This window comes from Trypanosoma brucei, assembly GCF_000002445.2.
Source record: "Trypanosoma brucei brucei TREU927 chromosome 11 chr11_scaffold01 genomic scaffold, whole genome shotgun sequence".
Taxonomy (NCBI): Eukaryota; Euglenozoa; class Kinetoplastea; order Trypanosomatida; family Trypanosomatidae; genus Trypanosoma; species Trypanosoma brucei.
This window is the reverse complement of record NT_165288.1, coordinates 4,761,184-4,774,223: the sequence shown is the minus strand read 5'-3', so window position 1 is coordinate 4,774,223 and position 13,040 is coordinate 4,761,184. Positions and strand designations below refer to the sequence as shown.

The following is a 13,040-nucleotide window of genomic DNA, read 5'->3' as shown; positions in this document are numbered from 1 at the left end:
TTTGAAACTTTATGAAACTTCACTATTTGTTAAATTTGCTAAAATCGCTAACTTTTTAATATGTTTTAACAATTTTAAATGATAACTCGAAAATATGAAAATTTAGTAAAATACGTACAATAGTAACATATATATATAAAGCAGTATGATGATATGATATGAAAGATGAGTGCTATTATTAAATGTTGCCATTTTATTTTATAGATATTATTTAGAGTTATAATAATAGCAGTAATAATAATAATTGTGATAATAATAATAATGGACGGGATGTAAAAGCAATTTAAACAGTGATTAGCGTGCGGTAGGAGTATATCAGTGGTCAGGATCGGAACTGAGATAGATAAAAGCATGCGGAAAATATCAAAGAAAGCCAAGACAGACAAGTAAATGGATATAAAATCTGCGCAGAACCAAACACAAATATTACAACAGATATCATTACACACAAGGAAATAATGGAGTAATCAATGAAGAAGAGACACAACGTTCATTGAAAGGGATAAATAAAGTAGCGAAAGATAAAGCGAAGAGGCAGTACAAGTGTAAATCGGCTAAGTGAATCATTTCCAATGTGCTCTCAAGAACTCTTTAAATAAATTATTTCCACTAAAAAAACTATCATGCTCGCACGGCGATATAGAACGGATAATCTAGCTAGAAAGAGCCATAAAATCAGATTTAAGGTGTTACTCTCATAAAAAAGGAGAAAGAGAAACGACCGAACGACAAAGCAGCTGACAATTTAAGCCAAACCTGTTGAACGTGTCAAAAGAAGCTCACATTTTAGAAAAAGTAACAGAAAACGCAAGAATACATCAGAAAAACGAAAGAAAAATCACAAATAATGGTGCTATCGCGTTAAAAGGTATTGTATAAACAGTGGGCTTTAAAAAGTCTGATACGCAGGAAAATTGGCAAAGTTATTAAATAGAGGCGAAGGATTTTGTGCTTTTCAGATTCAAGCATATAAATTTGAAAAGTTAGGTCTATATTGCTTTTTATTGAATATTAGAGATAGGATGAACTATAAAATGTGAAAAAATACTGTCTTGTAAGCATGCAGTCACTTTAGATAAGCTTTTTATTTCTCCTAAAACTTTCAGCATAGTAAAGTTCAAAAAGAGAGCAACAGGTGCCAACGATTCTCCCAAGAAAATAGTATACACGAAATAAACAACAGCATTCAAGTTTCAAATGGATGGGGTATATGGAAAAAGAACATCTCTAATCCCTCTTTAACTTGAATGATATTATGTTAAAAAAGAGAGACCGAGACACATATAATACGAATCTAGAGGAGCTGTGCAAGCAGAAGCTGCAATTCAAAAGAACTTGAGATTTGATGCCGTGGACATACATTCGATACAAATAAAGATAAAATCTCGTTTCACCAATAAGATAGATAGGTGCAACTCTTGAGAAGGAGGAGACTGCTGTTTTGAGACTGATAACGGCTCCTAATGTTAAGTGATAATGTAAGGAAAGTTCAAATAATAGGCTAAATGTATCTCTTTATTGTTGCATAGGAGGTGATGAGTGTATAGTGGAAATTTTTATAGATGAAGAGTGAATGTGTGACAGAATTGTCAAATTTAGTACTTATAAGAAAACCACAACCAAGGTCGCGCCAAGGTAGTGTGTTACTCCATAATTCCTGAAACCCGCAATGTCCAGCATATGAGCCGACTATGTGTGTGACTAACGCAAAACAAACTGCAAATTGCCTGCATATGCTAAGGCACTCCAACCCTTTAACTCAATGCAAGGAAAAACAAGTTTTTGCCGTGACTTACTTCGAAACCATACACCAACAGGTAAACGACATGGCACTCAAGGTTTTGCAAAACCATGCAGCAGCACGGAAGCAAAGAGGATTTCTAGTAGCAACTGCGGTTTTTTTGTTTATGCAAATAACACCATCCGCAAGCGAAGAAACGGACGCGGTAGGTGACGCCGTAAATGACATCTGCAAGGAAGAATCGTATCTGAGGGAACTAGCTACATTTATCACGGACGCAGTCGCATCGCACGAAGCTACAGTAGACAAGAACGAAAAACGGCAAGAATGTTGGAGGTTAATGGCAACAGCGGCAACTGACGTCGAACGGCGGTGCTTGTTGACGACTCTAGAAGGCTACGCTCACGAGCAAATTACAACGGCGCGAACTAACATCAAAGCCGCAAGGTCGGCAATGGCTCAGGCTGCCGAAGCCATCAACCGACAGATCGGAAAAATCCAGGCAACACGTATGCTTGCCGAAACAAATTTGAAAGAAAAAGCCAGCAGTCACACAACAACCAGCACGACGCAGCTTAACATAGCGCTACAGACAGCCAACTCCGGGGGTGAATACTGCGCAGATGTCCAAGCGGCGAAAAACATCAAAGGCGACAACAGCGCACCAACATTCGCCAAACTCCATCAGCTGAAGTTAACAAAAGACAGTGAACTACACAAAGCAATAAGCGACTTTACTGTACAAATCAAAAACCTAGCAAGCTGCAACAACAACCAGGGCGCCGGCGCACTCACGGCAATGGGAAACTGCCAGATGAGCGGCGATGAGGCCCTAAGTGTTGTTGCAGACGCCAAAACGGCTAAAATCGCCCCAACAACGACATCAGTATTTAAAACAGCAGCGGATCGAAACGCTTGTATACCGGCGGTTACTGATGTAGGAAAACACGCGGACATTCAAGAACTGCTCGCATATCACGTCTGCGAAGCGCTGCCAGCAACACAATTCACCACGACCGACCTCGAAAGCCTGGACGGCAAACAACTTGCAGAAAGCAGCAGCGTAGTAAACGCGGTCCGCAACTGCCACCCAAAATATCAACAGATAGCAGACCCGACAACAGGAGATGACTCCTCAAAGATCAAATAGTTTATCAAAAACGCCTGTGGATTGAGCAATAAAGACTTTGTAACGGGGTTTTTAACCAATACTGACGATGTTCAGGTACAGGTTCAAAGCGAAGAGAAAAAGAGTGAACAAGCGATTAAAACCATCGCAACGCCAGAAGCAAGACTTGCCGCCCTCAGTCATTTGGAAGCGGAGAGGAATGCGCGGGAAGTTGTGGCAAGGACGGCCGGGGCTGGAGCAGCACTGCCACAAAAATCAGAGGATTGCAATGGAGAAACTGACGAAACTAAATGCAACGGTAAGGATGGCTGTGAATTCAAGGATGGGGAATGCAAAGCTAAAGCGATCACAACAACACTCGCAACAGGAAACACCACAGGGAGAAATTTCTTTTTGACTAAAAAGACCCCTCTTTTGCTTGCATTTTTGCCTATATAATTAACTTTTTAAAGGGATTTTAGGCCTATTTTCTGAAATATATGAAATTTTCTGTATTTCATATATTTAATTTTATTTTATGGAAATCATTGAAAATTTTGAAACACTTTGAAATGTAAAATTTTGGTAAAATGTGCATAATATTGGCCTATGAGTGTAAATTACTAAACTAATATGGTATGGAAAACTAGTGCTATCCTAAATTAGTTTGTACTGTTTATTTTATACATATTAGTTGGGGTTATAAGAATAACATTAAGGATAAACACAACAATAATGACAATAATAATAATAATGAAAATGATAGGACAATGGTGTGAGTATATATATAATAATATTATAATATTTAGTGTTTGAAGTCTAAATGATAATCCAATATGGAAATAGTTTAACCAATGACAAGTACGCAGTGAAAGTAAGAAGGTAAGATAGTGAGTACAAGAGGGGTGTAACAGCACAAAGAATATAATTAAAGGAAACGCAGAAACATAGAGAGGCATGGCATATGCAAAGTTTTAAATATAAGCACGACGGCACAAATTATCTTACACAAAAGAGTGATTGCAAGGCCGATGAGGGAAAGGAAGTTTCAACTGCACAGCGCAGATGAAGTCGCAAAGTTAGGGCGAGGATAGAATCAATCGACCGGCAAGAAAAAATAAATAATGAATGAACCAACTGGATGCTCAAGAGGCAAGCGGTGGAGAGAATGGCGCAGGAGGAAAATATACTCTATATTTTACAAACAAACGTGCAGATGAAACAGCTTAGAAAATAGTTTCCCCACGAATTGTAATAAGATGCCGGTCCCAAATAAACAGTTGTTGAGGGGAAACCGAAAGAAGAATGGATTAGGTGACTGTGAGTATGGGACAACTTTGGTTTCTTTTCATAAGATGTAGAAATAAACAATATCGTTTGTTGTAAACAAAATGATATTATGGGGAGGAAAATTTTAATAGGTGAACTAATAATAGATTACTTTGAGAAGTAAAAAAGAGTAAAAACACAGAAATCGCTTAAAATATCACTTCAAATGTTGCCACATGTCCATAAAATACAAAAACCAAGTAATAGTATCTCCAATTAGGCATTGGTATGAGAGTGATAAGTTATCTATAGTTAAATAACGGAAGATCAGCAAAAGAATAAGATATGATGAGACCTTACTTGAGCACATTAGGTATCCGCAAAATAAAAAAAGGAAAATTCAATTTACACCAATATTGAAAATAACAAGGACAAGCAGCTGAAAACATCAACGATATAAAAAAAGCGGAAGAAAATTCATGCTCTTTAAAAAGTTAGAGACTTATATTATTACTCCAGGATAAAATGGAAGGTGTTCGCAAAATTAAAGTATTACCGAGTTATAAGCTTAAAATTTTAAGATGAAGTAAAAAGTATTTTCATTTAAAAGATCAGAGTTACCAATCGATAAAAGGGATATATTATTTAAATATAGACCAATATAAATTAGATTTAAGAGTGAAAGCACGTCGATAAGCAAAATCTATACCGTGGTTAGCGTCAGTTTCTATGGTGAACCGAATCTCTTCGTAAGTTTAAAATATGCAAAACTCACCCAATTAGTGTGATAATTTAAGTATATGCCTACATATATTTTTTGCTGTTTTTTATCTTTACTAATACGAAATTAATTAAATATGATTCTTTTGATATTCTGTGGGGAGTCAATAATTCATCTTTTTATAGAGGCAACGAGGCGGCGAAGACTAGAATTGAAAATATAAACTATTTGAAAACCATAATTTATCTTTAAAATGTTTAATCATTTTCTTAATTGCTCTGTGGCTATATAGTAAATATACATTTTAACAGGTTTAACATATAAAAAACACAATCATTTAAGGTTTAAAATTATATTTTTTATTAACGAGTCTTTTATCATAATCGATAAAAAATAATGTCAAGCAGCGCCACAGACCTTGAGTGGAGGGAGTACTGGTAGTTTTCTGGACACTCTATATCTAATATGCTTTCAAACAATCTTTTAAGAATGCAGTACTCCCACTCAAACGACTATCATAAATACGCAGCATTCAAGATCAAGGAATATAGTTGATAAATGACGTTCAACACATCTCAAAGTGAGTCTCTTACAAAACGTCCGACAGGCGGAAGGGAGGCACGGCAAAGGACCAGCACAATTAACCAATTTAACAGCATGCGGGTTAATGCAACAAAACGGAGAAGGCAGAGGAGTAAAAATGCAGCTGCATCTTAAGGTTGCATACAACCGCCGAGTCGTAGCAGCCCTTAAACCTAAAAGGATTGGAAAAGTTATTAGATAAAATCAAGTTTTTCGTTACCGTTTAGAATATAATAAGTATTGGTTAGGAGGATGAGTTTACATGGCAGATTTAGAAGATTTTAAGTGCGGTGACATTCGAGAGTAAAATCAAACCTATTTGGGTGAAGAAAAATCATTGAGGCATCGCCACTTCCAGTAACCATTTTATTCCCCTTAAATCTTTCTCCGACATCAAGCAGAGCACCCAAAATCCGGCGTACTTGCTCGTGCAAAAAAAAAGCTAATGCACGTTTTACTTGGCTATACTCCATACAACAGCATTAACCAGAGAAAAGACACCAACAGCAGCAAGCCGGACACTCAACTCAACCAACTCTCTGCCCTCACCACGGAGGCAACAAAAGCGGTGCTACTCGGCGGGTTATCAACTTAAAAGCACAAATGAACCGGAGCCAGCTCGTCACCCCCGGAGATAGCAAACAAAAAATCACCCAGCTTTACAGGCTCATGCTTAAGGCCTCTCTCACAGCTCATAACGGCGCTTGTTTGTTCCGAAACGAAGACGTGCCTATAATGACATGCAACTGCTGCAACATAGGTATAATAGAACAGAACACGCAACTTTTAGTTTATTTAAACAACAAGCAGCGAGTCCAATACATAAATACACTAAAAAGTAGCACCCAAATACATAAACACGAGCTAACGACAGATCGGCGGCCGCGGACAGCGCAAAGTAAGTTACTTCAGCAGTAAGAATCTTAGAGACAATTTGTAACGCCATATCTCAGCGTGGCCGGTCGGTAAAACCTCTATAGTTTCCCCCCAAGACGCCTTGAAACTCATCAACTAGCTTATCACCATTAAAAAGAAAACACATCCAATAAACAGTAAAAATGGCGTCAAGCATTGTTGTAATGCTGGCGATCATTGCCCGACTAGCGTACAGAGCCAGCGGAACTGCCAATGAAGCCGTACCAGCCTACCATACCCTGTGCGCAGTTGTAAACATCGCAAGAGGGGAGCCAACAACGCCAGAAGACACCGAAGGCGCAGCTATAAGTCAGGAAATAACTTTGCTCACAGAACTAAATATAACAGTAGCAGACGACGACTTCTACAACCAGGACTTTAAGGAGGATCCAAATAATAAGATCACAGAAGCAAATTGGGTAAAGCACCGCGCGGCCTGGCATGCAGCCAAAAAAAACCTACAAAACAACAAAGTGGAAAAACACGGTCTGAAAATCACCCGGCCGCTCAACAGCCACGCCCGGCAGGCAGCGGCAGTTGTGATAAATAGAACCCTGGAAATGGCTCTAGAAAGACGCAAAGATTACAAACCATTAAAGAAAACGGGGGTGGAAGAAGCGCTGCTGACGGCGCTCTACGGCCCGACCGAAGCACTGTCGCAAAAGGCGGGCGAAACCTTCGGCGCTTCGGGAGTCAACGCATGCTCAGCACCCGGGTCGGGTACAGCGGTGCCGGGCATGTCGCTAGCGTCGGACCTAGTGTGTATGTTCGGTTCAAATTCAGGCAGCAACAAAGCCGAAGAGTGCCTTGGGACCCAGGGAGGCCAAGACTGCCAATACAATGACCAAAGCGGAGCCCATACTTGCTTCCCACAGCTGCTCGCTGGCTTCCCGGCAGCCGGGAAGGCCAAAGTTAGCGCGGCAGCAATACAGGCGGCGATAGGAGCGTTCATAACCGGCTTAAAGGACAAGGGCGGCAGCACCCAAGCCAACAATCTAATACTCGGGACGGCAAACAGCGTCAACTGCAACGGAGTAGCGAACGCCGGCTGCGTAAAGTACAAGGCAACAAGCACCGGCACGGTGCCAATACCGTGGATGAGACATCTGGAAACAGCAGCAACTAAACTAGCTGAACACGCGGAACAAAGATCTAAAAACATGGCATCCCTAGCAGAAATAAGGCATCTTCGCAGCATTGCGATACAGGAATATCTCAAGGCGCTCAAAGGAGACCAGCCTCAGCTTCAAAAAATAGCAGGCGACCAGACAGCACATCCGAAAAAAAAGGAACCAGAATGCAACAAACACCAATCAAAAACCGAATGCACTGAACCATGCAAATGGAACGAAAATGCCACTGATGCAAGCAAAAAATGCTCATTAGACCCCCAAAAAGCAAAAGAACAAGCAGCAGGAACAGAAGATGGAGCTGCAGGAGAACAAAAAACTGACTCAAAGTGCTCCGAAAAGAAAAAACAAGAAGACTGCAAAGATGGTTGCAAATGGGAAGATAACAAGTGCAAAGATTCCTCTATTCTAGTAAACAAACAACTGGCCCTCAGCGTGGTTTCTGCAGCATTTGTGGCCTTGCTGTTTTAAGGATTTTATCTCCATTTTTCGAAGTAATAGAAAGTTATTTTGTGTAAGAATTTTCTATAATTTGATGGCTCCAATACTTTTTTATTGAAAATGTAAAATTAGTAAAAATAAAAAAATTAAATACTAGCAAAATGTTTATGAATGCGGCCCATATGTGTAAATTAGTAGAGTAAAAAATATAAATATTGATTAGCATTCGTATTTAGTTTGTTTTTTATATACTATGGATATTAGGAGCAACTTATGGTTATTCTACTAAAAAAAATAATAATTATTATTGTTATGACAGGAAGTGTTGTGAGTGTGTACAGTTTAATATTATAATAAGAGAAGCAGTAATAATCATATTCATGAGAAAACAAAGTACGAGTGATTTTTGAAAATGACAATGCCGCTGTGAAAGTAAGAGAGTGAAATAGTGAGAAAGTGGAATATTATTCAATAAAAATCAGAAAGAGAAGTAATTAAAAGATGTAGCATGTGCAGTATAAAAGGCTATGATTGTGGAAGCATCATACCCAAGGAGGTGAGAAAGGAAGACAATGATAGAGAAAAAGAGTATAATTTACGGATAAAATGGCTCTAATACAGCTAATTAAAGAAAAGAGCAGAAGTAATCAAATAGAATCGCCGTCAATATGCTCTTGAAATCCACACAGAGAATCATTAGTTACGGTTGAAGCACTATCATAAACCAGGAGAAATCTAACACAGAGAATGTAGTAGGTAAATATGGTGTAATGCGTCTAAAAGATTTTCTCCTAAGTTGAATGTCAAGAGCGGTGAAGCAGTGGTATAAAACCAAATGATAATTTCATAAAAGCTTACACAACGTACTAAAAGTCGGACCAAATTTACAAATACTAGAAGTAGGATAAGAAATGTATCAAGAATAAAAAGAGGCACTAGCAACATGGTTGTTATTTCATCACGAGAAAGTCTAAATCAGTTAGCCCAAAGGGCCTATAGACGCAGCCAAACTGAAAAAGATATTAAATATAGGCTAAATGTGTGTTGCATTATATATTCAATAGTGTAATTTTTGAAAAAGTGTGTCTAAATGACATATTTTGTATGTAAGACGCGGAATAAATTAGAAGAGTGCTACTGTATTTATAAATAGGAAGCAGAAAACATTAAATAGTGGATATTATGAATATGTATTTTATCTTTTTTCACTGCTTTATGTGCCGTTGTTATTCAAAGTAAGCAATAATAGTAAAGAAAAACGGTCAAATAAACGCATTTAGATTGTATCTTGACATAAAGAAGCGCGAAAAAATAAAAGAAGCAAAGTCAAGCCGACGATACAGAGCATTTAAGGAATCAAGAGCGTCAAAACTGCCATAGCTTATGATGCCCATGTTGGCGTCAGAACTGCACCGGTAGTAAACCAGGAACTTTAAAGAAGGTATCGAAGACCTGCCAGGAATCATCCGAATCAACCCAAAAATATTTATAGTCCTAAATAGAAGCTCTCTTTTAAACAGAGCTGGCACAAGACAATCGTTAATATTGTGCTAAACATCATTTATCCCGTCTCACCAATAGCCAAATGAAACGTCCAGCATACCCTTTTCAGACCGGATAACTAAAGTCAGAACTTTAGAATGCATGCTAATAAAATATAAACAATCAGTAATAGATGCCAAATAATCGTTTATTCATACGTTAAACCGCAATGCAAACGAAGACAGTTCAGAAAAAAGATTTACAACGTCTTAGGGATAAATTCACCGGCATCAGTCGAAAAAAAGAGCATCACTTCCTCACTATGGATATCTCCTGACGTCTTCACGGAAAAGAAATTGCATGCAGATGCATAGCGCATCCTGGGGACAATCCAAGAACACAATCCCTAAGTTCAAAACTGAAAGAAACGACGCGCTAGACGAAAACGATCAAAAAATGCTAATGGCAAACGCACCGACAGTTGAGAGCACATTCTAATACGAAACCCAATTTAAAAACATTAGCCATAACGCTCAGCAGTAAAACAGCAAAAAATGCAAGCAACCATGTCAGCAGTTGCACCCGGCGTTATTTTAGCGATAGCGGCACTTAAGCAAGCACGCGGCGTCACCGATGGCGACAATGCGGCGATATTTAAGCCCTTATGTGCGGCACTACAGCTGGCGGACGTCAAGCCCACTTTCGAACCTCCGATCCAAGCTAATATGCCGGAGCCGCTGGACCTGTACAGACTCAACATGTCAATAGCACCGAAAGACTGGCGAGCGAAATTCTTAAATCAAGGCAACAAAGCGGCCTCCACACCAGCGGAAGTGCCGACAGACGAGAACGACGAGGAATTAAAGGCGCGTTGGAAGACGTGGGCCGACACAGCGGTCTTTCTAGCAACCGACAACAACGAAAAAGATCTAAAGGCCAACTATGGCCTAGCCACTGCAACGGCAGGACAGATCGAGGCGATACGCCCCACAATACACGACATTACCGAAGCGGCGCGCGCCATCTACACGGCCGACAGCGACCCAGGGCCGGCACCTGACGCCGACGAGCTGCTACAGAAAGAAATAGCACAAGCCGTATACGGCCAAGAGCAATGGGGACCAGAAGAGCTCACAGCGAACAAAGTTTTAAGCGGCCCAGACACAGGTTACACGACAGCCTGCGGAGGAGGAGGAACACAGAAACCTCAAAACACAGTAGCCGGTACAATAATCTGCGTCTGCGGAACCGGCAACACACAGTCGAAGAAGCCTTGCCACAAAAAACAGACAACGCAAACGGCATGGCAAGCGACCAACATACCGAACAGAGCAAGCTGGGGCAACCTACGCAACGTCTGCCCGAAAGCAACCAAAACAAAGATAACAGCACATGGATTAAGGGAACTCGTCGCCGCAGCAAAAACAATAGCGAACACACAAGGCAACAATGTTTTCATAGGCTCAGAGGGCGAAAACACTTGCAACGGCAATGCAGCCGGTGCCTGCGTCAAAATCACTGGCGGGGCACCATCAGGAAACCTAAAAGACGACGCCATACCATGGATAAACAAGCTAGAAGCCGTCGCAGACAAACTCGCCGCGCGCGACAACTACAACAGCGAACAGCGACGCAAAAAAGCAGCAATTGCCGACCTGATATCAAGGGCAAAAGCGGTAACCAAACGCGCTCATTACCTCTTCCAGTTTCAGAAAACAGCGAAAACAGCCGCTGCTGGTGAAGCAACGGAAGGAAAAGTATCAAAAGGAGACTGCAAGCAATACACCACAAACAGTACCTGCCCCAAAAACGACTGCAAATGGGACATCACTACAGAGACAACAGGAGAATACTGCAAACCCAAACCAGAGACAGAAACCACAGAAACAGGAGAGAAAACAAACGAGGGATAAAAAGATAAGTGCTCTGCCGCCCAAACCCCTGATGCATGCGCTGCAGCAAAAAGCGATATACCAAAAGGTGAAAAAGCAGTTTGCAGATGGATTACTTACATTGAAGGCCCTGGCGATGCCGGCCACCTCATCGTGGTGCCAGGGTCCAGTACCCCGTATCATCGGGGGAAGCCAAGAGCCAGCAGCGTTCCTTTCATGGGGAACACTGCTGTGCTCCGGCTACGGCATCATACAGCACAGGGATCAGCAGCGTCTTGCTGGGACACCGTTTTTCATTTGTCTGTCCCTGGGAACGTGCCAGTGTGCCATCAGCAGTATCATCCGCACTAAGATGCTGCTGTCCGGTGATGTGGAAGAGAATCCCGGCCCGTCGTTGCGCGGGATACAGTGGAACTGCGCCGGGCTATCTCAAGGAAAGAGATTAGCACGAGTTCAACGCCAAAGACGGGTCAAAAACCTGGCATGACATCCCGTGGGTGAACAACCTAGAGGCTGCTGCACTTGGCATCGAAAAGCAAACGGCGGCAGCAGCATCCGCCCAAGCTGCTGCAAAGCAGATACAAGCGGCACTGGGGGAAACAAAAGTAATTTATTCGGCAGCACTTGCTGGGGAACTGAGCCCAGGCAACAAAGTACCGAACACCGACAACATGGCGGAAGAGCCCCCAATAAAAAGTGAGAAACCAACACCAAACGTTTGTGCTGGAAAAAGAGTTGGATATAACTGCACAGACGGCTGCAAAAAAATTACAGAAAACGGAGAGAAAAAGTGCGTAGTGAATCCGACATACATACCAAAACAGGAAGAAGAAGAAAATCAAGATGGGAAAACTTACTGCTTTAATCATACTACACAACAAGCCTGTGAGAAAGAAAACAAGGGCAAATCTAGACCTGTTTGTGGCTGTAGTAAAAACAAAGTTGGTTAAGAGGAAAATGATATAGAGAAGCGCAGAAATGGCAGTTTCCTTGCAAGTAAAACATTTTTCTGCTTGATGCTGCTCTTGTGAGTTTGGCATAATATTATTATTTTACTATTTTAAAGAGTTTTTCTGAATTTTATGAAAATTTATGAATCTTTTTCTTTGATATAATTTCAGCTGAATGTTGCTGAAATGTGATGTATTTGATAAATATTAACACTTTATTTGGAACATTTACAAAAGTAAGAAATCAAAAATCTATTATTTTTGTATTAAATTGGTATATGGTTGTGTAGTAGTAAGGTGACAGAGTACAAAAATATAACTAGTTTGCTTCTTTGCCATACTTTATGGATATGGATAAGGTTATAATGGTTATAATAATAATTGTAATAATAATAATGATAATGATAGGGGTGTATTGTCAGTGTGTGTATTTACTAATATTATAATAATAGTAATGAGTTTTATAATAGTAACAATTCTATGAGTTTTTTATGAGTTCGTATGTGGCAATTATAAAATGTGTCAGTTATGGACCTTTTATAATATTATATCGAATAAATTGAGAGGAATACTTGACTTATGATTTTGTTTTTTTTGTGGGGCAGAATTTGGACCAGAGGTGAAACAATGGTTTTCAATTTTCTTTTTTGTATATGATACCAAGTCTTTTTTAACTACTCCTTTGAAGGGAGAGTGCAGAGACAGGCCAACGAGATCAGGTGTTAAAATCATCGCTTGTCCACCTGCTGTGTAAAAATAACTTACTGGAGATCATTTTTCATCAAATAAAACTTATGGAGCAAAGGAAG

The 13,040-nt window shown here is 40.2% G+C and overlaps 2 protein-coding genes and 2 pseudogenes across 2 annotated transcripts, besides 9 other annotated features; all 4 read left to right on the top strand.

Annotated features, from left to right (window-relative positions):
* Positions 1-219: 219 nt before the first annotated feature.
* Positions 220-263: a microsatellite.
* A 1,540-nt stretch (positions 264-1,803) lies between these two features.
* Tb11.24.0013 lies at positions 1,804-3,308 on the top strand (annotated as a pseudogene).
* Positions 3,309-3,368: 60 nt separating this feature from the next.
* Positions 3,369-3,389: a sequence feature (AT_rich).
* A 162-nt stretch (positions 3,390-3,551) lies between these two features.
* Positions 3,552-3,614: a microsatellite.
* A 15-nt stretch (positions 3,615-3,629) lies between these two features.
* Positions 3,630-3,657: a sequence feature (AT_rich).
* Positions 3,658-5,182: 1,525 nt separating this feature from the next.
* Positions 5,183-5,205: a sequence feature (AT_rich).
* Positions 5,206-6,479: 1,274 nt separating this feature from the next.
* On the top strand, positions 6,480-7,937 carry Tb11.24.0012 (variant surface glycoprotein; the record flags this gene model as incomplete). The annotated part of the gene is made up of 1 exon (XM_824675.1): positions 6,480-7,937. The coding sequence occupies one exon, from the start codon at positions 6,480-6,482 to the stop codon at positions 7,935-7,937; it is 1,458 nt and encodes a 485-aa protein (XP_829768.1).
* A 77-nt stretch (positions 7,938-8,014) lies between these two features.
* Positions 8,015-8,060: a sequence feature (AT_rich).
* A 133-nt stretch (positions 8,061-8,193) lies between these two features.
* Positions 8,194-8,216: a sequence feature (AT_rich).
* Positions 8,217-9,943: 1,727 nt separating this feature from the next.
* Tb11.24.0011 (variant surface glycoprotein) lies at positions 9,944-11,302 on the top strand (the record flags this gene model as incomplete). Its single annotated transcript, XM_824674.1, has 1 exon — positions 9,944-11,302. The coding sequence occupies one exon, from the start codon at positions 9,944-9,946 to the stop codon at positions 11,300-11,302; it is 1,359 nt and encodes a 452-aa protein (XP_829767.1).
* Positions 11,303-11,409: 107 nt separating this feature from the next.
* Positions 11,410-11,657: a repeat region.
* Positions 11,658-11,730: 73 nt separating this feature from the next.
* Positions 11,731-12,312, top strand: Tb11.24.0010 (annotated as a pseudogene).
* Positions 12,313-12,593: 281 nt separating this feature from the next.
* Positions 12,594-12,638: a microsatellite.
* Between the last annotated feature and the right edge of the window lie 402 nt (positions 12,639-13,040).